Source organism: Rutidosis leptorrhynchoides, chromosome 3 (assembly GCF_046630445.1).
Source record: "Rutidosis leptorrhynchoides isolate AG116_Rl617_1_P2 chromosome 3, CSIRO_AGI_Rlap_v1, whole genome shotgun sequence".
NCBI lineage: Eukaryota > Viridiplantae > Streptophyta > Magnoliopsida > Asterales > Asteraceae > Rutidosis > Rutidosis leptorrhynchoides.
Window position 1 is genome coordinate 12,789,523 of NC_092335.1, and position 24,446 is coordinate 12,813,968.

Here is a 24,446-nt window from a genome sequence, read left to right on the forward strand (position 1 = left end):
ACAAAACCACTATTCCATACTTCTTGAGCAAACGTGTACGTGAAAAAGACACTATATTACTATATATGTTCTCGATTCCCGTTGTACAAATGCGATAATTAATAACATATATTTCGATATACTCTGCTCAAAGATTAGCACAAACCGGAAGACTATCCAAAATAAACCGCCAAACAATAATGTTTACTTTCTTTGGAAGTGACTTATTCCATCTAGTGCAAGGAGTGATCGAAAAAAAAAAGCTTGTCATCAATTGTCGATCTAATCATCTTCACGATAAACACACCATTATGAAAATTTATTGAAAATAATTAATCAATCAATTACGACATAATTACACGGATCGTCCTCGTAGTTTACCATAAATTGCATGCCTCAAACGCGACTCAAACTCAATATGATGTCATCCGTGCATGTTCACCAATGCATTTGAAACCTCAACATCTTAGTTGAAGGGTCACCTCGATACTGGTAGGCAAACAACTCTTTGATATATTTGTTGTAAATACGAAAGTAAATATTAGTATTTTTTAAGCCTAACTACAACTTGGTCCACTATAATGGGTTACCCATTTACACAAACCCAAAATTAACTTCCAAGTTATTAATTCCGAAAAGTTGATACGAGTAATTCATACTCCGTACACGACATGCTACAATAATAGCTCAATAGTAGTTTTTACGAGTGAGAATTTCCTCGTCGTTTAATCGCAAAAATTGAATTGATGTCGCTTTATAATCCAAATACATTTTTAATATTTTATAATCACAATACACAAATTAACGATTTATATAAAAACTACAACGATCAAATACTATTATTTATTTAAAACATTTAATTAACCAACCGTTGACTGATTTTGTAAACCTTAAATCAATCGATCAAAATCAGCAATCAACAATCAGCGAAGTTAGTTTTTTTCACTTCCTTTTTTACACTTTCTTTTTCATTTCTTTATATTTTTAAACGTTTAATTAACCGACCGTTACAACGTTTTTTTAAACGTTATATTACCCGGCCGTTGACCAACCAAAATCACCCCGTACCGAAATGCGAACTTTTTATCCTCGTTCTTAAGCACGTTTAAAAACATAAAATTTTCCAACAACATTCCTTTAAAAAAAAAGAAATTACCATTAGCATATTACATTACCATTTACTATATTACATTACATTACAATTATTTCATAATAAAAAACTACTACCTCTGTCTCATTCCAATAGTCCAGTATTCCATTTTGGGCTGTCCCAAATTAATAGTCCACTTTCATAAATAGAAAAGAAAGAAGATATTTTATTGGTGGATCTGAAGAGAGAAGATATTTCATTGATGGAGAAATGAAGTTAGTGGAATTTTTTAAAACTGCGTATTTTTTGTCTGTGGACTATTGGAATGAGACGGAGGGAGTATAAAAAATTAAAAATGCTCTTCAAGTCCTCTCACATGGTAGTTAAAGAAATATACCTCTAGTTCATCGAGATGGGAGTTCTGAAAACAAACCAAATTTAACCGAATAATTCGGAACACGCGGATCTCATGCACCAAAAATGTATCCCCAGCGATAAAATACTTACAATTTTACCACCAAAAATTGTCGTTTTCGTATCTCAACAAAACTTCGTCTATGTTAAATCTCCTACGAACGTATATAGATCGTCAAACCCTAATTTCAATCCGTAATCTATACATCACAATCACAAACCCTATATTTTCTCTAATTTCCCCCAATATGACCGCAATCAACGATCCAGAACCTGAGTTTGATCCATATCAACCATCCACACCCGTATCGTACCCAATCAAAACCCTAGAACACCTGAAACTCCGTACGTATTTCAATTCGTTCCATTTTCAGTTCAATAAAGCTTCCGTAGAGATAGATCATAACGGCGTTGATGACGTCACGTTACCGAATAGACGGAGGATGATTGTGTGTCATGATATGCAGGGCGGGTATACGGATGATAAGTGGATACAAGGTGGAAGTAATGCTGATGCTTATGCTATATGGCATTGGTACTTAATTGATGTGTTTATTTATTTTTCGCATTATTTGGTTACTTTACCACCTCCTAGTTGGGTTAATACTGCCCATAAGCATGGAGTCAAGGTAATTTATCATGCGTTGACTTTGAAATACTTTTGAAATAATATTTATGTTGAAGGATCGAATTTCTGTATATAGTAAATACATGATAATATGATATGAAGTATGAAGCTAGTTAAGTTTTTAGATGGCAGGGGAAGTTCATTTGCGAGTTGCGACCTCTAGAAAACGATAAAGCTAGGAACCTATTGGGTCGAGATTGACTTTGACTTTAGTTACGACTCAAGTGTGGTTATGTGAATGAACTTCGTAGGTTTTTAATCAAATGCTATTAATGTATATGATCATATGGGATAGAAATCGTGTCAAGTTTTTTAGTGGTTTTAAATGACCCGATAGTTAACATAGTAATATTATGTTTACTCGGTAACGAAATTGTAGTGTGCGATTTAGAGTCTTTTGTTTTAAATAATAAATCTTTGGTTGTTAATGGAACTATAGGTATTGGGAACTTTTATAGTAGAGTGGGATGATGGGAGATTGATTGCGAATGAGTTGCTGGAAACGACTACGGTAGCTAAGATGTATGCTGAGCGTTTGTCTGAGCTTGCTGTTGCATTGGGATTCGACGGCTGGCTGGTAATAATCTAATATATCCCTTTACTTGTTGGTTAGAGTTTGAAACGTGTACTATTGTAGTTGCTTTGGAGTACCCTGTATTACGAACTGTTCACTGTTTGCGTGGGATGTATTGAATGCCAATCTTTACCAATTTTATACTTTTGTGTCTCTAAAGTTTATGCTTTTTGTGCTATACAAATATATTTGGAAATAAATTGGATTCAGTTAGCTAAAAATTTCATATGGAATTTGTGGTTAGGAGGCGTGACATTGTTTATATAAAAACGAATTTATAAAAGATGAAGTTTATATTCTAAAACACCTTGTTGAGATATATGAAAGGCGAAACCTAAGGACAATACTGTAGAAATATTAAATAGTAATTAGTACGCATTTGTTAATTAGCAAGTCATTGAAGTTTATTTGGTCAAAATGGTGCTCTTCTCTTCGTTTGGTTTAGAGTGCAGCTCTTAATTATTTGGTTGTTCGGTGCGTTTATGTGGCTTTTGGTGTTTGGTTTGGTTGGTTCATTTCTTTTTGTTCCTCCTTCATGTTTGTATCTTTTTCCCATTTGGGACTGGTTCAAATCTAAGTTTTCTTTGCTTTTCAAAAAACATTAGTACGTATGTAAAATTATTTATGCGTGTGAGTCTTCTTATCCGCAAATGTTGAATTGTTATGAGTAAGATATCCTTGTTTTTACCTTAGGTTTGTATGTCCTAATAACTTATGTTTGATCCCATTTCAACAGATAAATATGGAAGTGAGTTTGGACATTGAAAAGATTCCTGTTCTAAAAGAATTTGTTGGCCATCTAACGCAGGTTATGCACTCTTCAAAATCCGGATCTATAGTTATCTGGTAGGTGTTCCAACAATGAAGGTTATCCTTAAATGTGTAGTGTGTTGTCTTTTTGTTAACCTAAACATGTGCTATATTGTTCTCACTCTTTGCATGTTCTAATATAGGTATGACAGTGTTACAATTGAGGGTGAGCTCAACTGGCAAAATCAGTTAAACGAACATAACAAGCCTTTTTTTGATATATGTGATGGCATTTTTATGAACTATACCTGGAAGGTATTTTTGTAACTATTCTACTTTCCTTTAACTATGTGTTATGATTATGAATGTTCACTCTTTTTCTTATGGGATTTGTTCAATAGGAAAATTATCCAAAGTTATCGGCTGCTGTTGCTGGTAATAGAAAGTTTGACGTCTACATGGGAATTGATGTATTTGGTAGAGGCACGTATGGTGATGGACAATGGACAGTATGTGGCTAATCTAATCTAATCGTCATGATCTGTACTTAAATATTTCTTTGAATTTGAATGGAAACATAAAATATAGCTTATTTTTGGATAAAACATTACCTATGGAAACATAAATGTCATAATCTTTAACTGTAGACAAATGTGGCACTTGATGTGATAAAGAAAGATGATGTGTCAGCAGCCTTGTTTGCCCCTGGATGGGTTTACCAGACTAAACAGCCTCCTGATTTTCAGACGGCTCAGAATCGGTATTACAATCCTTTAAAAGTGCTCTTATTAGCTCTTATTATCTTTACCCAACATGATGTATTTTTTTAATTGCTTTAAGTACTTGTAAGGCTGTGTTGTAAGATATAACACTATTGTTTGTGTTACTAATATGTAATGTATAGTTAGGTGGTGGAGTCTTGTTGAGAACTCATGGGGAATATCACAAAGTTATCCTAAAGCTCTTCCTTTCTACTCAAACTTTGATCAGGTACATAATAATAAGCATAAATCACCTGTTTGTTGCATTTTTATCGGAGTTAAGCAAATTATATTATTAAATTTACCAAAAATTGGTAAATAAAGAGATTGAAACCTTTGAACTTATGAGTGTTTAACAAATTGATCTCTATCAGACAATTTTTAAGTATAAATTTAATTTGTGACTAATATTACCGATCACTTGAATCATTTTCTTGCATTATAGTAATTTGATGTCGAATGTTTTTAAGGGTCATGGTTATCATCTATCTATAGATGGAAAACTAGTATCAGAGGCACCTTGGAACAATCTTTCAAATCAAAGCTTTCAGGTAGCACATATTAAGAAATGATAGTCTAATATTATTGTTGTTAATTTTTATTATTATTGTCACTTTGTGTAACTTACATCTATATGTGTTTGACAGCCATGTCTTGAGTTTTCTGGAGATACTACGACTGAAACAATTCAAGCATTTGTTGAGTAAGTTAACAAATATGTAGCAGCATCATATCACTACTCAATCTACCGCATTCATCGTTTTTTCCTGATATTTATAATTTATTTATCTAAAATAAAATACATTTTTGGAATTTTTTAGCTTTACGGAAGCATCTTATAGTGGAGGAGGGAACATTACATTCAAAGGTGTCCTCGAAGATCATGCCTATTCAACAAGAAGAATCTTTCACGGAGAACTTCATTTGGGGAATGCGCCACTCTACTTTTCATACTCAGTAAGGCATTATATCTTTGAAACTAACCTGTCTTCAAAGTTTCAGAACATATCGAGGCTTATTTACGACTATCTGACATGTGACTGTGCCTGGCAAACGGGTCAGGTTGGGTCGATTTGGGTAACGGGTCAACATAGTTTTGGGTTGAAATGGGTCAAAGGTCAAACGGGTCAATTTTTTAAACGGGTCAAAATGGGTCAGGTTGGATTGGTTTGGGTAACGGGTCGAAACGGGTCACAGGTCAGTTGGGTCAAATGGGTCAAATGGGTTACGTCGCTTTTTTTACATTTATTACATTATTTTAGTTATTTTTATTTATTATATATACATAAGAACTATTAATATACATAATAAATGATATAATCATGAATGCTTTCATAATTTTTTGATAGATGAGACTTTTTGTGCTTGACCCATTTGACCCATTCACAATACTCATTTGACCCATTTCTATTTATTGATCTTCGAGTATTGATACCCATTAGACCCGTTCCTTCATTTTTTTAATAGGACTCAATATGTTGGAGAGAAACCCATTTGGATCTTTTTTTAAGTATTGATTTACATTGTTAGGCTTAATTTTTCTCAAGACCCAATTGACCTGAAAGCTTGACCCATTTTACCCGAATTTGAGTGTATGGGTCACAATTGCCAGGTCCACATGTGACCCACATGTATCACACTCTTTAATAACTTTTTTGACTACTAATTCATACAAATTATTACAGGTTAAGTCAGTTGGGAGTTCTCTGATTGGTCTGTGTCTTCATTTTACTAACACCAATGAAGTGGAAAAGAAAACATCAATTCTTCTTGCATCTTGTGGAGACACCTTGATTACTACTGAAAGATTCTCGAGCAATTTTAGCAGAGTCATAATGCCAAGGCATGTGAAAAAAATTGAAGCAAAACCAGAATGGGTCATACAAGACAGTAGTGTCATAATGGACGGGTCAACGTTAACTGGAATTCATGCTGTATGTTACAAATCAAATCCTAAATCTGAATCACATAATCAAAATATTTTGTCGTCATCAGAGTATTATGCAGTTCTTGGTCATATTTCTATAAAATCTTCTACAAATGATATTGTCTTTCCACGAGCCTCAGAGTGGCATGTTGAAAGTCAAAATCTTGATTGGGGAACTAGTTCTGAAGGACACAAAACAGTTTCCCTTAACATTATATGGACATTGAAAAGCAAGGTTGTTTCTTTATTTTCTAAGTACAATATATATGTGGAATATGAAGCAAGTGAGCCAGCACAAGAATCAAAGTATGTTGGAGTAGCGTTAGTGGAAGCTTTTTATGTTTCTGAGTTTTTGGTTCCGACGGGAGTTTCAAGCCTGAAATTCATCATCCAAGCTTGTGCCTTTGACGGAGCATCCCAGAATCTCGCGGATTCTCCGTTTCTTCGGATGCATGTTGATGTTTTGTAGATTATTATTATTATTGCTGTTCCTTTTTGTAAAATGATTCTTTTCATCATATTTATTTCGTAATCTGTATCATGCTCATAACATGGTTTCGATTGGTATAATTCATAAATTTCCGGTGATGAACCGATTGACTGTCAATCAAATATGAAATATAAACTTGAAATTTACCACGGCGTCCCTTGTTTTTGAGTTTTTTAATTTCAGCTTTTGTGTAGTCTGCCTTTCCTATTAGTAGGATCTACAACTATGACATTACATATGATTTCTCAATAATGTATAGTTTCAAGTTCTTAAAGTTTTGCATAGAGATTAGAGCCCGCTAGAAGGACAAAAGGTTAATAGCAGAGTACAATATAATTATATTATATTATATTATATTATATTATATTATATTATATTATATACCTATATATATTAAAGGGGAAATGAATAGTACTATTCTTTTTTCAATTTTCACAAACTTAACCCTCCAACTTTCATTAAAATACATATCGAACTCTCCACTTTATAAGTATATTTTTTCCCAAATTTTACAAACTTAACCCCCTATCTTTTATTAAAATACAAATCGAACCCCCACTTTACTAATTTTTTTTTTTTACTAATATTCAATTTTCACAAACTTAACCCCTTAACTTTTATTAAAATACAAATCGAACCCCCACTTTATACGTAAATTTTTTTCAAATTTCACAAACTTAACCCACTAACTTTTATTAAAATACAAATCGAACCCCCACTTTACTAACTTTTTTTTTAAAATTAAACCCGAACGCTAAAAGAAGCAACTTTCACAAAAGGAACAACCCTTCAATGTTATGTCGAAAAAAATTCTTTTTTACAAAATAGATCAAGACTTTTTTTTAACTCGCATTCAAAACGGAGCACCCGGCGCGAAGCGAGGGCTCCACAACTAGTTTAATCTATATCTCTAAAAGACATAGAACAAATGAATAGTAAACTTCAAAAGTTTTACAAACCCACCCCAAACTTTATATTTCTACAATTCAAACACACTATTTATAACATTTACCTTTATAGCTTTTATAAACTTATTACAAAGTTTTCACATTTTATAATTTAACCACTAAACTTCTCATTCATTATAAATCGACCACATAATTTCCTAAAAGACATAGAGCAAATGAATAGTAAACTTCAAAAGTTTTACAAACTCACCCCAAACTTTATATTTCTACAATTCAAACACACTATTTATAACATTTAACTTTATAGCTTTTATAAACTTATCACAAACTTTTCACATTTTATAATTTAACCACTAAACTTCTCATTCATTATAAATCGACCACATAATTTTCCCTATCTAATTACTATTATTATTATTACTATTATTATTATTATTATTATTATTATTATTATTATTATTATTATTATTAACTCAATCACATAATTTTCCATTTTATTATTGTTTAACTTTTTCCTCTTATTATAAACTAACTACGTAACTCATTTTTTTATAACTGTTTTATTGTTAATACACACACACACACATATATTATAAATAGTTTCTATTTTATTAAATAGTTTGTACCAATCGTTGATGTATGTCTCATTTTATTGATTAAACATTTGGATCTTTTCTCTCGACAAGACGAAGAGTAAAACAAAAAATTATGAATAATTACTTTCACGCTTATTATAAATCAATCACATAACTATTTTTGGTTCTTCCTCGACAAAACGGAAAATAAAAAAATGATAAATAATTACTTTCTCAATAATTAGCTATGTAATTAATGTTAATCAAGGGTGAAGAACCGGCGCAAAGCCAGGTCGTCCAACTGAATAGGAAACTTTAGACCCTTTACAAACTTGCCCCAAACTTTTTAAGTCTTATAACTCAACCACATTCTCTATAAAAGTTAATTTCATAGTTATTACAAACTTACCTCAAACTTTTCACATTTCATAATTTACCCATAAAACTTCTCATTCATTATAAATCGCCCACTACTATCTACTAACTATTCATCATCATCATCATCATCATCATCATCATCATCATCATCCACTTTATTATTGTTTAACTTTTTTTCTTATTATAAATTAACTACGTGAAAGGACCCGTTCATATACATTATAAACGATTCACAATAGTTGATTACATTGCGAGGTATTTGACCTCTATATGATACATTTTACAAACATTGCATTCATTTTTAAAAGACAATCTTTCTTTACATCGAAAATTGACAGGCATGCATACCATTTCATAATATCCACTATCCAACTATAAATTGATTTAATAATAATCTTTGATGAACTCAATGACTCGAATGCAACGTTCTTCGAAATATGCTATGAAAGACTCCAAGTAATATCTTTAAAATGAGCAAATGCACAGCGGAAGATTTCTTTAACACCTGAGAATAAACATGCTTTAAAGTGTTAACCAAAAGGTTGGTGAGTTCATTAGTTTATCATAATCATTTATTTTCATCATTTTAATAGACCACAAGAATTTCATTTCCAGTTCTCATAAATATACGTCTCATGCATAGAGACAAAAATAATCATTCATATGGTGAACACCTGGTAACCGACATTAACTAGATACATATAAGAATATCCCCTATCATTCCGGGATCCTCCTTCGGACATGATATAAATTTCGAAGTACTAAAGCATCCGGTACTTTGGATGGAGTTTGTTAGGCCCAATAGATCTATCTTTAGGATTCGCGTCAATTAGGGTGTCTGTTCCCTAATTCTTAGATTACCAGACTTTAATAAAAAGGGGCATATTCGATTTCGATAATTCAACCATAGAATGTAGTTTCAATTACTTGTGTCTATTTCGTCAAACATTTATAAAAGCGCATGTATTCTCAGTCCCAAAAATATAAAGGGTAAAAAGGCAAATGAAACTCACCATACTGTATTTCGTAGTAAAAATACATATAACGTCATTGAACAAGTGCAAGGTTGGCCTCGGATTCACGAACCTAAATTAATTATATATATTTATGTGTTGGTCAATATTTGTCTAACAAATTAGGTCAAGTCATAGTGTACCACAATCCTAATGCTCGAGACTAATATGCAAAAGTCAACAAAAGTAAATTTGACTCAAAATAATTTCCAAAAATCTATACATGATTAATATATAGTTTAAATATCGTTGTTTTATATTTTTAAATATTTTTAAAAGATTTATTGGAGTAAATAATATAATTTATTTATTAATAAATAAAATTTTATATTAAATTTATATAATAAAATATACTTTTATATATATTAAGTAATAAAATTTATAGGGTTCATTTAATATCATAAAGATAATATGATAGGTATTATTAAAGTAAGTTATTACACGTAGTAAAATATATTTGTATCACATATTTATTTGATAAAATAATATCTATAATGATAGTAAGTAAAAGTTGTATTATTTTGTAATAATAATTATTATTATAAAAATATCAATATTTATAATTACTAAGATGACATTAGATAAAACGATAATTCTAATTATGATAACTTTAATATTTACGATAATTTTTAATATTATCTTTAAAATAATAATTCTATTTAAAATAATAATAATAATGATATTTTATAGTAACAATGACATTTCTATTAAAATGATAATTTTTGTTAAAATGATAGTTTTAATACTAACGATACTTTTAATAATAATAGTAATGATAAAAATAATAAGAACGATAATTTTATCTAAATCAATATCTTATAATATTTTAATTTCATCATGATACTCTTACCCATTATTTCCTAATCGTTTCGTTTAATAGCTTTTAATCGTCTTTTATATCGTGTTCATAATAATGATAATAATAGTAATCAAAATAATTAGGTGTTACAAATATTTGTTTTAATTACACTAATATTAATAATGATAGTTACTATAACATTATTAACGATAATACTAATAATTATCTTAATGATAATATAGTAATAATAATAATAATAACAATAACAATAACCATTTTTAAATAATGATATATATATTAATAATGATAATAATAATAATAATAATACCAATAATAATAATAATAATAATAATAATTGGATAATAATAATAATACTAATTATAACTTTAACGATAATAACGATAGTAATAATAAAAAAAATAACAATTTTTAATGATAAATCCCTTTTATTGATAAAGATAATAATAATGATAATAATAAGATAAAACTAGAACGACGATAAAAACGACGATAATAATAATCATTTTTAATAAAAATATCGAAAATTCAATTGATTATAACTTCTAATCCGTTCATCGAAACCATTCGATATCTAAAGGAAAAGTTCTTAATTTTTCGCTAGCTTTCCAAGGACATGCATATCTTATACCTTATCTCAACCGCAAGTGTAACTAATTCAACATTCAACCTAACATGTCTAAGGGCAATATCAAAAGTACAAGCATGCATAATCCTAAATACTCGAGCACTAGTCAGGGATACACTATTAGTATGTAAAAGTTAAATTATGAGTACTCACGTATCAATATTGAGATTCAATATTGCAGGAAAGGTACGTAGACGCTGTAGCGACCCCGACAAATCGTCAAATGACGGCGTCATCTACGTATGGTCCCATTACATGGTCGTAAGTCTTTATAACGAAGTTTGACCGAAAAATATGTCGCATTCATTTCATAAATAAGGATGTTTCAAAGTTTACAAAAGTAGTTTCCATAACAAGTAAATAACAATGTTTAAAGTTTGTATGAAACACGTGCGACACAATTAAAAGTAGTCAAAAAGACGCTCCACGTATGCAAGTATACTCGACATCCAATGCAAGTATCAAAAAGTATGAGCGGAAGCATGTATCACCTAAGTTCAAGGACCTGAGAAAAACATAGAGAATCTGTCAACGAAAACGTTGGTGAAATCATAGGTTTAAATAAGTAAGTGAGTAATAGTAAGTTGAACCACAAGATTTGCAACATCGATAAAGTCATAGTACATTCTAAAAGTTAATATTCACGAGCACTCAATTATCAAAGCTTAACATTCCGTCCGTTGAACCCCGTAATAATAGTGTTAGAACATACACTGTTTCCCGAAAATATATTTCACCCGTAGACGGTAGCGAACCGTCCGAAGTGAGGGTTTGTCAAACCCATATGGCCATATAACATAAGTTCTCGCTTACACCATCTGATGTAACTAATGATAATCGAATTGAGGATTTGTGTTCAAACTCGTATGTAGAATGTTTGTTTTCCCTGTACTTGTGTTCACGTAGTTTAAAAGAACGTTTATGTTTTCTCATCCCAAAAGTAAGTTCAAAAAGAGTAAAAGTGGGACTATGATCTCACCTTGTATGCACGAACCAAAAAGTACTTCGACAAGTAACGTGTGCAAAGAACAATGCTAGTCTTGACCTAAACAAATAGGTTGTATCAATAACGATAGTCACAAAGGGTCAAAGATGTTCAATTAGTCCTATGGCTCAATACGACTCGATTAATATAGCATGTGAATCAAATCATCAAGTTTTATGCAAGACACAAGTATAAAAGCATGTTAGAAAGATTGCATAATTAATTGGTTAAGTTTGACAAAAAGTCAAACTTGGTCGGGTCAAAGTCAACGAAAAAGTCAACATGTTCGGGTCGGGTCCCGGACTATTTTTCCATGCTAATTATTCATATACAAGTACATTAAAACAAGTTTCATGTGAATCGGAGGTCGGTAACTAGTCAAACATTTCACGTGAAATGGGACCAAGAGGTCAGAATCTGGCCAGGTGATTCTGCGCGCCGCGCGGGGATGGGGCGCGCCGCGCCACTACCTGGGCAGAGAATTCTGGTCAGTTTTTCAAAGTGTGCATGAACCAAAACCTTTTCTAACACAACTCTTGACCCGCAAACACTTATAACGCCTATCATACATCGTTGGAAAGGTATTTTGACGAGTAAAACAACTAAACACGTATCATCAATCAAACTTCCACTTGCAACAACCAAAAACCGCAATTAATGTTCCTCATTCAATGCATACAAGTCATAAATGCAATTTAATGATTTGGCAACCAAATTACATGAACGATATGCCGTTTCGAAGGTAATTAAGCATACAACACAACCTAACACTTACAATTAACATTATCAAGCATTTAATGCATCAAGATTCAATTTACTTCTATCAAACCCTAACCCAAAATCACAAATTCAACAATCATGATTATGAAACTAATCCATGTCAACCTACATACCAATTTGAAGCTAGTGATGTTAGGAACACAATTTAAACATGAACTTTCATCATCAAACAACATATGAACACCTAAAACTCAAGATTATGCAAGTGTTCTTTCATAATGAACTAGTTACATCAAAATTGCAAGAACAAGCATACAAATCACATAATCATACTAGACTTGAGCCATAGACACTAATTAACAACTTTATAACTCAAAAATCTCAAGAACACATAAAATTAGTGATTTTAGAAAGTTACCCAAAATTGATGAAATCGGTATGGAATCGAAGAGGAGATCACGAGGAGTTCAAATATGTAATTTGTTTTGATTGAATCCTTCTTGAACGAATTTGGATGATGATTTCCTTTTGATGAAATTAGAGAAAAATATGGAAGTATTTTAGAAAAAGAGAAATGAATGGATAATGGTGGGAAGGTGGTTGACTTAGTCAAAAGCTAGTCACCACTTTGGTGTTTTGGCGAAACTAGTCCCTCGAGTTCGGTTGCGGGTGCGTTAAATTACCTAAACATGATAATTTAAAACGCGTATTAACGAGATGTGTTATAAACATATAACGGAACTTAAATAGTTAAACGGAAAATTGATGGAAAAAGGCGGGATGTTACATTACCTACACCTTAAAAGAAATTTCGTCCCGAAATTTAGGTAGGTGTAGTGGTCGTTGTTTCTTCCTCGGAATCTGACGTTTCCGAAACCGGGAATAGATGAGGGTGTTTCTTTCGCATTTGATCTTCTCTTTCCCAAGTAAACTCGGGTCCCCTTTTGGCGTTCCAACGGACCTTAACAATCGGGATCCAGCTTTGTTTTGATTCCTTCTCGACGTAGTCCACAATTTCAACCGGTTCCTCCACAAAATGGAGTTTGTCATTAATAGTAAGTTCCTCGAGAGGGACGACGATATCGGGCTCGGCAAGACATTTCTTCAAGTTAGATACATGAAATGTAGGGTGGACGGAGCTTAGTTGAGGCGGAAGATCCAAACGATACGCAACGGTTCCAACACGCTCTAAGATTTCGAAAGGACCAACGTACCGCGGATTTAGTTTCCCACGTTTCCCAAAACGGATGACACCTTTCCAAGGTGCGACTTTTAACATGACGCGGTCACCGACTTGAAATTCGAGGTCTTTGCGTCTTTTGTCGGTATAGCATTTTTGGCGACTCCGGGCCGTCCGAAGCCTATCTCGGATTTGAAGAATCTTCTCGGTGGTTTCGTGAATGAGTTCGGGCCCGGAAATTTGCACGTCACCCACTTCGGCCCAACAAAGAGGAGAGCGACATTTTCGACCATATAACGCTTCAAAAGGTGCGGCCTTAATACTCGCGTGATAACTATTGTTGTAAGAGAATTCGGCGAGAGGTAAGTGATTGTCCCAAGCTTTTCCAAAATCAAAAACGCAGGCTCGTAACATATCCTCTAAGGTTTGTATTGTACATTCACTTTGCCCATCGGTTTGGGGATGATATGCGGTGCTCATGTCCAAACGCGTTCCCAACGCTTCTTGTAACGTACGCCAAAATCTAGAAACAAAACGACCATCTCGGTCGGAGATAATCGATAACGGTACTCCGTGTCGGGCTACAATCTCTTTAATGTAAAGTCGTGCAAGTTTCTCCATTTTGTCGGTTTCTTTCATGGCGAGAAAGTGCGCGGATTTGGTGAGACGGTCAACAATGACCCAAATTGTATCATAACCGCCCGACGTTTTCGGTAGTTTGGTGATAAAATCCATCGTGATCCTTTCCCACTTCCATTGCGGGATCTCGGGTTGTTGAAGTAACCCGGACGGTCTTTGGTGTTCGGCTTTGACTTTAGCGCAAGTCAAACATTTGGCGACGTAACTAGCAACCTCCTTTTTGATGTTCGGCCACCAATATTGTTCTTTAAGGTCATGGTACATCTTATTGGCGCCGGGATGAATCGAGTATCGCGATTTGTGGGCTTCGTCTAGGATGAGGTTTCGTAGATCGCCATATCTAGGCACCCAAATTTTTCCGGCGTAATATCGAAGTCCGGTCTCCTTAACTTCGAATCGGGAGACGAGAATGTTTAAAAGTTCGCGTGCGATGTTGTTGTCCTTAAGAGCTTCATCTTGGGCTACCCGAATTTGGCTATTAAGGTTGGAGTGGATGGTGATATTCAAAGCTCGGACACGAAGAGGCACCGCTCTTTCCTTTCGACTTAAGGCATCGGCCACTACATTTGCCTTCCCGGGGTGGTAACGAAGCTCGCAATTATAATCGTTCAAGGTCTCAATCCACCTTCGTTGTCTCATGTTTAGTTGCTTTTGATCGAAGATATGTTGGAGACTTTTGTGATCGGTAAATATGGTACTTTTGGTACCAAGAAGATGATGTCTCCATAAGTTAAGTGCAAAGATGACGGCACCGAGTTCAAGATCATGTGTCGTGTAGTTTTGTTCGTGGACTTTGAGTTGTCGAGAGGCATAAGCAATGACTTTCTTTCGTTGCATTAATACGCATCCATAACCGTTTTTCGAGGCATCACAATATACAACAAAATCATCATTGCCTTCGGGAAGTGACAAGATAGGAGCGGTGGTTAGCTTAGTTTTCAAGATTTGAAAAGCGGTTTCTTGTTCGGATGACCAAATGAACTTTCGGTCCTTGTGAGTTAACGCGGTTAAAGGGCGAGCGATTAAGGAAAAGTCCTTGATGAATTTACGATAGTATCCGGCGAGACCCAAGAATTGACGAATTTGAGTAGGAGTAGTAGGAGCCTCCCATTTACTAATGGCTTCGATTTTTGCGGGATCGACTTTAATGCCTTGATCACTTACAACATGACCGAGGAATTGAACTTCCTTCAACCAAAATTCACACTTGGAGAACTTGGCATAGAGTTGTTCTTTTCTCAAGAGTTCAAGCACGAGTCGGAGATGTTCTTTGTGTTCCTCTTCGCTTTTAGAATAGACCAAAATATCATCGATGAACACGATAACGAATTTGTCGAGGTAAGGTTTGCACACGCGGTTCATGAGATCCATGAACACCGCCGGTGCGTTAGTGAGATCGAAAGGCATGACAAGGAATTCATAACTACCATAACGAGTCCGGAAAGCGGTTTTGGAGACATCTTCCCCCTTAACCCTTAGTTGATGATAACCCGAACGGAGATCGATTTTTGAATATACACGAGAACCTTGTAGTTGATCAAAGAGATCATCGATGCGAGGAAGGGGATATTGGTTCTTAACCGTCAATTTGTTTAGTTCACGATAATCAATGCACATTCGTAGGGATCCGTCTTTCTTCTTGACGAACAAAATCGGAGCGCCCCATGGTGAATGGCTAGGTTGAATGAAACCACGGTCAAGTAGCTCTTGGATTTGACTTTGCAATTCTTGTAATTCGGATGGAGCGAGTCTATACGGTGCACGCGCTACGGGTGCGGCTCCTGGAATAAGATCGATTTGAAATTCAACCGGTCGATGAGGTGGAAGACCCGGTAATTCGTCGGGAAATACATCGGAAAAGTCACTAACAATTGGCACATCTTCGATGCGCTTTTCGTCGGCCTCGACTTTCTTAACGTGAGCAAGAATCGCGAAACAACCCTTGCGAAGTAGCTTTCGAACTTTAAGGCACGAAACGAGATTGAGTCCGGTGCAATTTTTGTCGCCATAGACAATCAATGGTTCACCATTCTCGATAGGAATTCGGATTGCGTGAAGATCGCAAAGAATGTGAGATTTATTTTTGACCATCCAATTCATACCGATTATTACATCAAAACTCCCTAATTCCATGGGTATCAAGTCAATTTCAAATTCCTTACCCAAAATGTTCAAAGTACACCCCCGGTAATATGTGTCGGCACTTAAGAGTTTTCCGTCGGCCACTTCGATGGAATAAGTAGTATCTAAAGGGTGTGGTGGAGTGCAAAGGGTAGGAGCCAAAGTCTTAGACACAAAACATTTATCGGCACCCGAATCGAATAAGCAAGTAACATAAGAGTTGTTGAGAAGAAACGTACCCGTGACTAGTTCATTGTCATCTCGGGCTTCCTCGGTATTGATGTTAAAGGCTCGGCCTCGGTTGTTGGGGTTGGCTTTCTTTTTCGGGCATTCGTTCTTATAATGGCCCGTTTGGCCACATTCGTAACAAGTGACCGTTTTTGGAGGATTGGGCCCCTTTCGAGCAACGGGGGCGGCGCTTGTGCAATTGTTGGGCCTATGACCAACACCTTGGCAACGGTGACAAACTAGCTTGTTACATTCGCCGTGATGATGCTTGTGGCATTTGTTGCAAAAAGGTAAGTTTCCGACATAACCCTTCTTGCCGTCGTTGTTGAAAGGCTTTTTGGTGAAGGTGTTGTTGTTGTAGTTGGTTGATGGAGTGGCTTCCCATTTCCTTTTGTTGCCACCCGACTTGTCCTCGGCCTTAGGAGCCGGCACTACGATTTCGTCAACCGTTTCAATTAGTTGGCGAGCCATGTTCATAGCGGCTTGATGAGTAGTGGGTTTGGATGACATCACCCCTTGTTTGATGCTTTTTGGAAGACCGAGCATGTAGAGCTCAATCCTTTGAGATTCGGGGTTAACAAGATTAGGACACATCAAGGATAGTTCGGCGAAACGTTGATTATAAGCTTTAAGATCGTTTCCGACCGCTTTCAAAGCTCTTAGTTCTTCCTCAAGCTTCCGGGTTTCTTCGCGCGGAAAATATTCAACAATCATCTTTTCCCTTAGATCGGCCTAAGAGAGGGCATGAGCTTCATCGGTACCCACCGATTGAACATAGGTGTTCCACCATGTTAGAGCAACCCCGGAGAAAGTGTGGGTGGAGTATTTGACCTTGTCTTGATCCCGACAACCGCTTATGCTAAAGACGGCCTCCGTCTGTTCAAACCAACGAGTAAGCACAACCGGTCCCCCAGTTCCATCATAAGTGTGAGGTTTGCACCCCATGAAAGCTTTGTAGGAGCACCCTTCGCTAGAGTTACCGGCTCCTTGGTTGTTGTTGTTGTTATTATTATTGTTGTTGTTGGACGAGTGACCGGCCATGGCCGCATCCACGGCGGTGGCTATCATGCGTTGCAAAGCTTGTTCGGGAGTTTCATTGCGTCGTACACGGCGAGGAGGCATTGTTCCTTCAAAACAAAAGAATACCGTTGGTTAGTATTCTAAATAATACTAACCGTGATATGGAATAAAGATAAAGAGAAAATTATCCTTGACTCGCCTTAAATTCTTTATGTCATAATGTCGGTATGTTCATATGAGTCACCGTAATATAATTTCCGGGAATTATATTACCCTAATTCATATGTGCATTCGACATTACATCATATAGTCATGGTGGCGTGTCAATTAAATTATACAACGCAAGATTTAGATAGAATAAGAGTAGATATGAGTAGAAGAGTTAGAGTATAAATGCACAATTTGCCAAGTAATTCCTATGTCAAGTCTATATGCCGGTTGTAGTCTAGACTCACCAATGTACCCTATGACTCGGGGTCGACACCAATGAACTCTAAATCCCTACAACCAAGGCTCTGATACCACTTGTAGCGACCCCGACAAATCGTCAAATGACGGCGTCATCTACGTATGGTCCCATTACATGGTCGTAAGTCTTTATAACGAAGTTTGACCAAAAAATATGTCGCATTCATTTCATAAATAAGGATGTTTCAAAGTTTACAAAAGTAGTTTCCATAACAAGTACATAACAATGTTTAAAGTTTGTATGAAACACGTGCGACACAATTAAAAGTAGTCAAAAAGACGCTCCACGTATGCAAGTATACTCGACATCCAATGCAAGTATCAAAAAGTATGAGCGGAAGCATGTATCACCTAAGTTCAAGGACCTGAGAAAAACATAGAGAATTTGTCAACGAAAACGTTGGTGAAATCATAGGTTTAAATAAGTAAGTGAGTAATAGTAAGTTGAACCACAAGATTTGCAACATCGATAAAGTCATAGTACATTCTAAAAGTTAATATTCACGAGCACTCAATTATCAAAGCTTAACATTTCGTCCGTTGAACCCCGTAATAATAGTGTTAGAACATACACTGTTTCCCGAAAATATATTTCACCCGTAGACGGTAGCGAACCGTCCGAAGTGAGGGTTTGTCAAACCCATATGGCCATATAACATAAGTTCTCGCTTACACCATCTGATGTAACTAATGATAATCGAATTGAGGATTTGTGTTCAAACTCGTATGTAGAATGTTTGTTTTCCCTGTACTTGTGTTCACGTAGTTTAAAAGAACGTTTATGTTTTCTCATCCCAAAAGTAAGTTCAAAAAGAGTAAAAGTGGGACTATGATCTCACCTTGTATGCACGAACCAAAAAGTACTTCGACAAGTAACGTGTGCAAAGAACAATGCTAGTCTTGACCTAAACAAATAGGTTGTATCAATAACGATAGTCACGAAGGGTCAAAGATGTTCAATTAGTCCTATGGCTCAATACGACTCGATTAATATAGCATGTGAATCAAATCATCAAGTTTTATGCAAGACACAAGTATAAAAGCATGTTAGAAAGATTGCATAATTAATTGGTTAAGTTTGACAAAAAGTCAAACTTGGTCGGGTCAAAGTCAACATGTTCGGGTCGGGTCCCGGACTATTTTTCCATGCTAATTATTCATATACAAGTACATTAAAACAAGTTTCATGTGAATCGGAGGTCGGTAACTAGTCAAACATTTCACGTGAAATGGGACCAAGAGGTCAGAATCTGGCAAGGTGATTCTGCGCGCCGCGCGCGGATGGGGCGCGCCGCGCCACTACCTGGGCAGAGAATTCTGGTCAGTTTTTCAAAGTGTGCACGAACCAAAACCCTTTCTAACACAACTCTTGACCCGAAAACACTTATAACGCCTATCATACATCGTTGGAAAGGTATTTTGACGAGTAAAACAACTAAACACATATCATCAATCAAACTTCCACTTGCAACAACCAAAAACCGCAATTAATGTTCCTCATTCAATGCATACAAGTCATAAATGCAATTTAATGATTTGGCAACCAAATTACATGAACGATATGCCGTTTCGAAGGTAATTAAGCATACAACACAACCTAACACTTACAATTAACATTATCAAGCATTTAATGCATCAAGATTCAATTTACTTCTATCAAACCCTAACCCAAAATCACAAATTCAACAATCATGATTATGAAACTAATCCATGTCAACCTACATACCAATTTGAAGCTAGTGATGTTAGGAACACAATTTAAACATGAACTTTCATCATCAAACAACATATGAACACTTAAAACTCAAGATTATGCAAGTGTTCTTTCATAATGAACTAGTTACATCAAAATTGCAAGAACAAGCATACAAATCACATAATCATACTAGACTTGAGCCATAGACACTAATTAACAACTTTATAACTCAAAAATCTCAAGAACACATAAAATTAGTGATTTTAGAAAGTTACCCAAAATTGATGAAATCGGTATGGAATCGAAGAGGTGATCACGAGGAGTTCAAATATGTAATTTGTTTTGATTGAATCCTTTTTGAACGAATTTGGATGATGATTTCCTTTTGATGAAATTAGAGAAAAATATGGAAGTATTTTAGAAAAAGAGAAATGAATGGATAATGGTGGGGAGGTGGTTGACTTAGTCAAAAGCTAGTCACCACTTTGGTGTTTTGGCGAAACTAATCCCTCGAGTTCGGTTGCAGGTGCGTTAAATTACCTAAACATGATAATTTAAAACGCGTATTAACGAGATGTGTTATAAACATATAACGGAACTTAAATAGTTAAACGGAAAATTGACGGAAAAAGGCGGGATGTTACAGACGCAACGGAAATGATAAACACTATATTGACCTCACGAGCATACCCATGAACCATACTCAATCACCTCCATAGCTATAACCCATAATTTTCTTAATCCTATCCCACTCGAAGAACAATTTCAAAATCACTCGGACAGCACTCGGTCGTAATATTTTATGTATATTAATAATATCTTGAAATAATACGGAGTAAATATATATATGTAAATCGATTGAGAGAGTTTAGAAAAAAATATTTTCAAGTTTTTATGAAATAATGAAACCTATTGAATTCTATTTATAATAGATTTTTGAATTATTAAAGTGAATTATTAAAGTATGAATTATTAAAGTGAATTATTAAAGTATGAATTATTAAAGTGAATTATTAAAGTATGAATTATTAAAGTAAATTATTAAAGTATGAATTATTAAAGTGAATTATTAAAGTATGAATTATTAAAGTGAATTATTAAAGTTAAAGTAAAGTAAAAATAAAGTAAAGGTAAAGTTTAAGTATAGTAAAAGTATAAAACTATGTACGTATAATACGCGTATAAATATATATAATATTAATTTAAATCGTTATATATATAAAATAAAATATAAATATCGTTATCTTTATCATACTAGTTAAGTAATGAGTTGTCAAAAGTGGTTCTAGATATTTATAAAAGTTATATACGTTTTAATAATAAAGTTCTTTTTAAACTGAAAACGTTTTTGTACGTTTGAAACTAAATAGATCAATCGAGTCTTTATGAGATTCAATCTTCCACTATCCTTTGTCTAGTTCTCAATGATTGACAATTTGTTCTTATTTATAAATCACTTTACCATTTTCCGAATATTGTTAAAATGGAAAGATTTCTCAAATCAACGTGGGCCTTTCAACAGAGACTTGTAATCATAATTCAATATATCTGATAATTCAATCATTTGATCTTATCTTCTAATTCCATTAATAAACATTTTGAAACAGATACAATCATATAAAGTATTTAATCTAATATTTTGTTTACATTTCAAGTTATAATATATATACACATATACATATATAATCATATTCGTTTAATGGTTCGTGAATCGTTGGAACTTGGTCGAGGTTGAATGAATGTATGAACATAGTTTAAAATTCTTGAAATTTAACTTAACAAATATTGCTTATCGTGTCGGAAACATATAAAGATTAAAGTTTAAATTTGGTTGAAAATTTCCGGGTTGTCACACTACCTACCCGTTAAAGAAATTTCGTCCCGAAATTTGAGTGGAAAGGTCGTGAATGATAATAAGTATGTTTTCATGATGCATACGGGCTAAAAATTAGAGTTTTATCATCAGTGAATAATTTGGATAATGTGATGACCCGGAAATTTTTGACCAAATTTAAACTTAATCTTTGTATGATTAACATTTTCGACACGATAAGCAAAGTCTGTAAAACTGAATCTCAAAATTTTTGAACTACTTTTATATATTTAAATACCCTTCGGTTATTTTCGACGATTCGCGAACAATTATATGTAAATAGATACATATATACTATAACTTGAAAAGGTAACAATGTATTAATTATTTGATACCGTACATTAAATTTATTGGTTTAAATATCTATTTGAATATATATGATAAGTTGAAATATTTATTATTAAAATTTATTTATAAATAACTTCCAATGTGTATTTAAAAACTGATTTATGTATATTAAAAAAAATATATACATATATATAATTTCAAGTTATTTAGTAAACGATAGTAACATTTTCAAATTGCTACAGTACCCAAAATGCTACAGTGTTTTCGAAAATCACTATTTGCTACAGTGAAATTGACTTTGCTACAGTGAATTGCTACAGTAAACACTATTTTAAAATGTATTTCAAAAAAATAGTGAGACGATAATTTATAGAAGTAAATGACCAAAACACTCAAATGTATAAGTTATATTTTGAGAGGTATAATTTAGGGATAATCTAAGTCTATATTTTGACAAGTGTACGTGTTACAAAACGTAAAATGCTAGTTTTCTAAGCGTACGAAAATGCGTTTGAAAATCCGGAACCGGGACCCGAGTCAAGAAGAAACGCCCGACGCAACGGACCAAAAATATCTAGTCTACTATGCACAAGAATAAAATATAATATATAAATAATTATATTAATTATTTATATATTTATATTTATTTTATATTATGTCGACAAGCTAGGAGCCAAAACAATGTGAGCTGTCCCTGGTCCTCATGCGAGTCGCATGGCCAGAAGGCCATTTCCATGCGAGTCGCATGACTCCAGATTTCAGGCCAGGTTCTATAAATTGCAACATTTTCTGCCGAGTAAAGAAAGAAAAAAAAAACACACATACATATATTACTCCGTATTTATTATTATTATTATTATTATTATTATTATTATTATTATTATTATTATTATTATTATTATTATTATTATTATTATTATTATTATTATTGTTATTATTAAGATTAATATTATTATTAATCTTATTATTATTATACATAAAATACTACGACGAGGTCTTGAGCGTGTCACTTTCAAAACGAGTTTCCGAGCGAGCTAGAGCTAAGGAAAATATGGGTTATTACCAAGGAGGTTATGGGTAATGTTCGGGGGTATTTTTGTGAATCAAACCTCGTGTTTATCATCTCCGATGCGTCTACGTGCTTTCCTGCAATATTGTATATCAATATTAAACTGTGAGTTTCATTACTCCCTTTTTATATATATTTTTGGGACTGAGAATACATGCGCAGTTTTATAAATTGTTTTACTAAATGGATACAAATACTAAAACTGATTTTGTGTGAGTTTCATATGATCCCTTTTACTCTCTACATTTTTGGGCTGAGAATACATGCAAATGCTTTACTAACTGATTTACAATATTTATATGCGTGAGTTTCATTGCTCCCTTTTTAATTGCTTTTGCAATCTATATTTTTGGGCTGAGAATACATGCACTTTATTTTAAACGCAATGGATACAAGTACATACTAAATTCTACACCGAGTTTGAACCGAAAATCCCTTAGCTTTGGTAACTAGTAACTGCCAGTTATAAGAACTGGTGGGCGCGAGTAGTAGTATATGGATCCATAGGGCTTGATATCCCCGTCCGAGCTAGAGCGCTAGCCTTTTAACGGACGTATGCTATTTGAGAAGCGTACACGTTGGTTTGCGTGTATTATTAAGATGATTATACAAAGGGTACAAATTATATAAACGTTAAAGTTTAGTTACCAGGGTGCTCAATTTTGTAGAACCGATTGATAAACGTTTCGGATGAAACAACTGAAATCTTGTGATCCACCTTTTATGTAAAACCTATTGATAAACGTTTTGAATAAAACAACTGAACTTTTGTAATCCACATTGATATACGGATTATGTGTAATATTAAAACTATGAACTCACCAACCTTTGTGTTGACACTTGTTAGCATGTTTATTCTCAGGTTTCCTAGAAGTCTTCCGCTGTTTGCTTATATGTTAGACAAGCTATGTGCATGGAGTCATACATGGCATATTTTTCAAGGAAACGTTGCATTCACCAAATCATCACCATGTATCTTATTTTGACTGTACTGTCAACGGAAGTACTATTGTAAACTATTATTTACAGTGATTGTCTATATGTAGAAATCATCAGATGTTGAAAACCTTTGATTTAAATATTCATTTATGGTGTGCCTTTTCAAAAGAATGCAATGTTTACAAAACGTATCATATAGAGGTCAAATACCTCGCAATGAAATCAATGAATGACGTATTGTCCATATGGATTTGGAGCGATCGTCACAGATAAACAATCCATTTATAT

General features: G+C 34.0%; 1 protein-coding gene across 1 annotated transcript; it reads left to right on the top strand.

The window, feature by feature from the left end:
* The first annotated feature begins 1,539 nt into the window (after positions 1-1,539).
* LOC139895752 (cytosolic endo-beta-N-acetylglucosaminidase 1-like) lies at positions 1,540-6,725 on the top strand. The gene is made up of 11 exons (XM_071878286.1): positions 1,540-2,112; positions 2,551-2,688; positions 3,422-3,531; positions 3,639-3,750; positions 3,837-3,944; positions 4,083-4,195; positions 4,344-4,425; positions 4,667-4,747; positions 4,844-4,899; positions 5,018-5,153; positions 5,882-6,725. Exons 1-11 carry the CDS (start codon positions 1,627-1,629, stop codon positions 6,590-6,592), a joined length of 2,133 nt encoding a protein of 710 aa, XP_071734387.1. The 5' UTR covers positions 1,540-1,626; the 3' UTR covers positions 6,593-6,725.
* Positions 6,726-24,446: the final 17,721 nt, after the last annotated feature.

What these genes read in the sequence shown, in the direction of transcription:
- LOC139895752 (XM_071878286.1), top strand. Translation starts at nt 1,627, where the DNA reads ATGTTAAATCTCCTACGAACGTATATAGATCGTCAAACCCTAATTTCA. An exon ending in CCCATAAGCATGGAGTCAAG is followed by an intron (nt 2,113 to 2,550) that starts GTAATTTATCAT and finishes ATGGAACTATAG; the next exon opens with GTATTGGGAACTTTTATAGT. An exon ending in TTTCAAATCAAAGCTTTCAG is followed by an intron (nt 4,748 to 4,843) that starts GTAGCACATATT and finishes TGTGTTTGACAG; the next exon opens with CCATGTCTTGAGTTTTCTGG.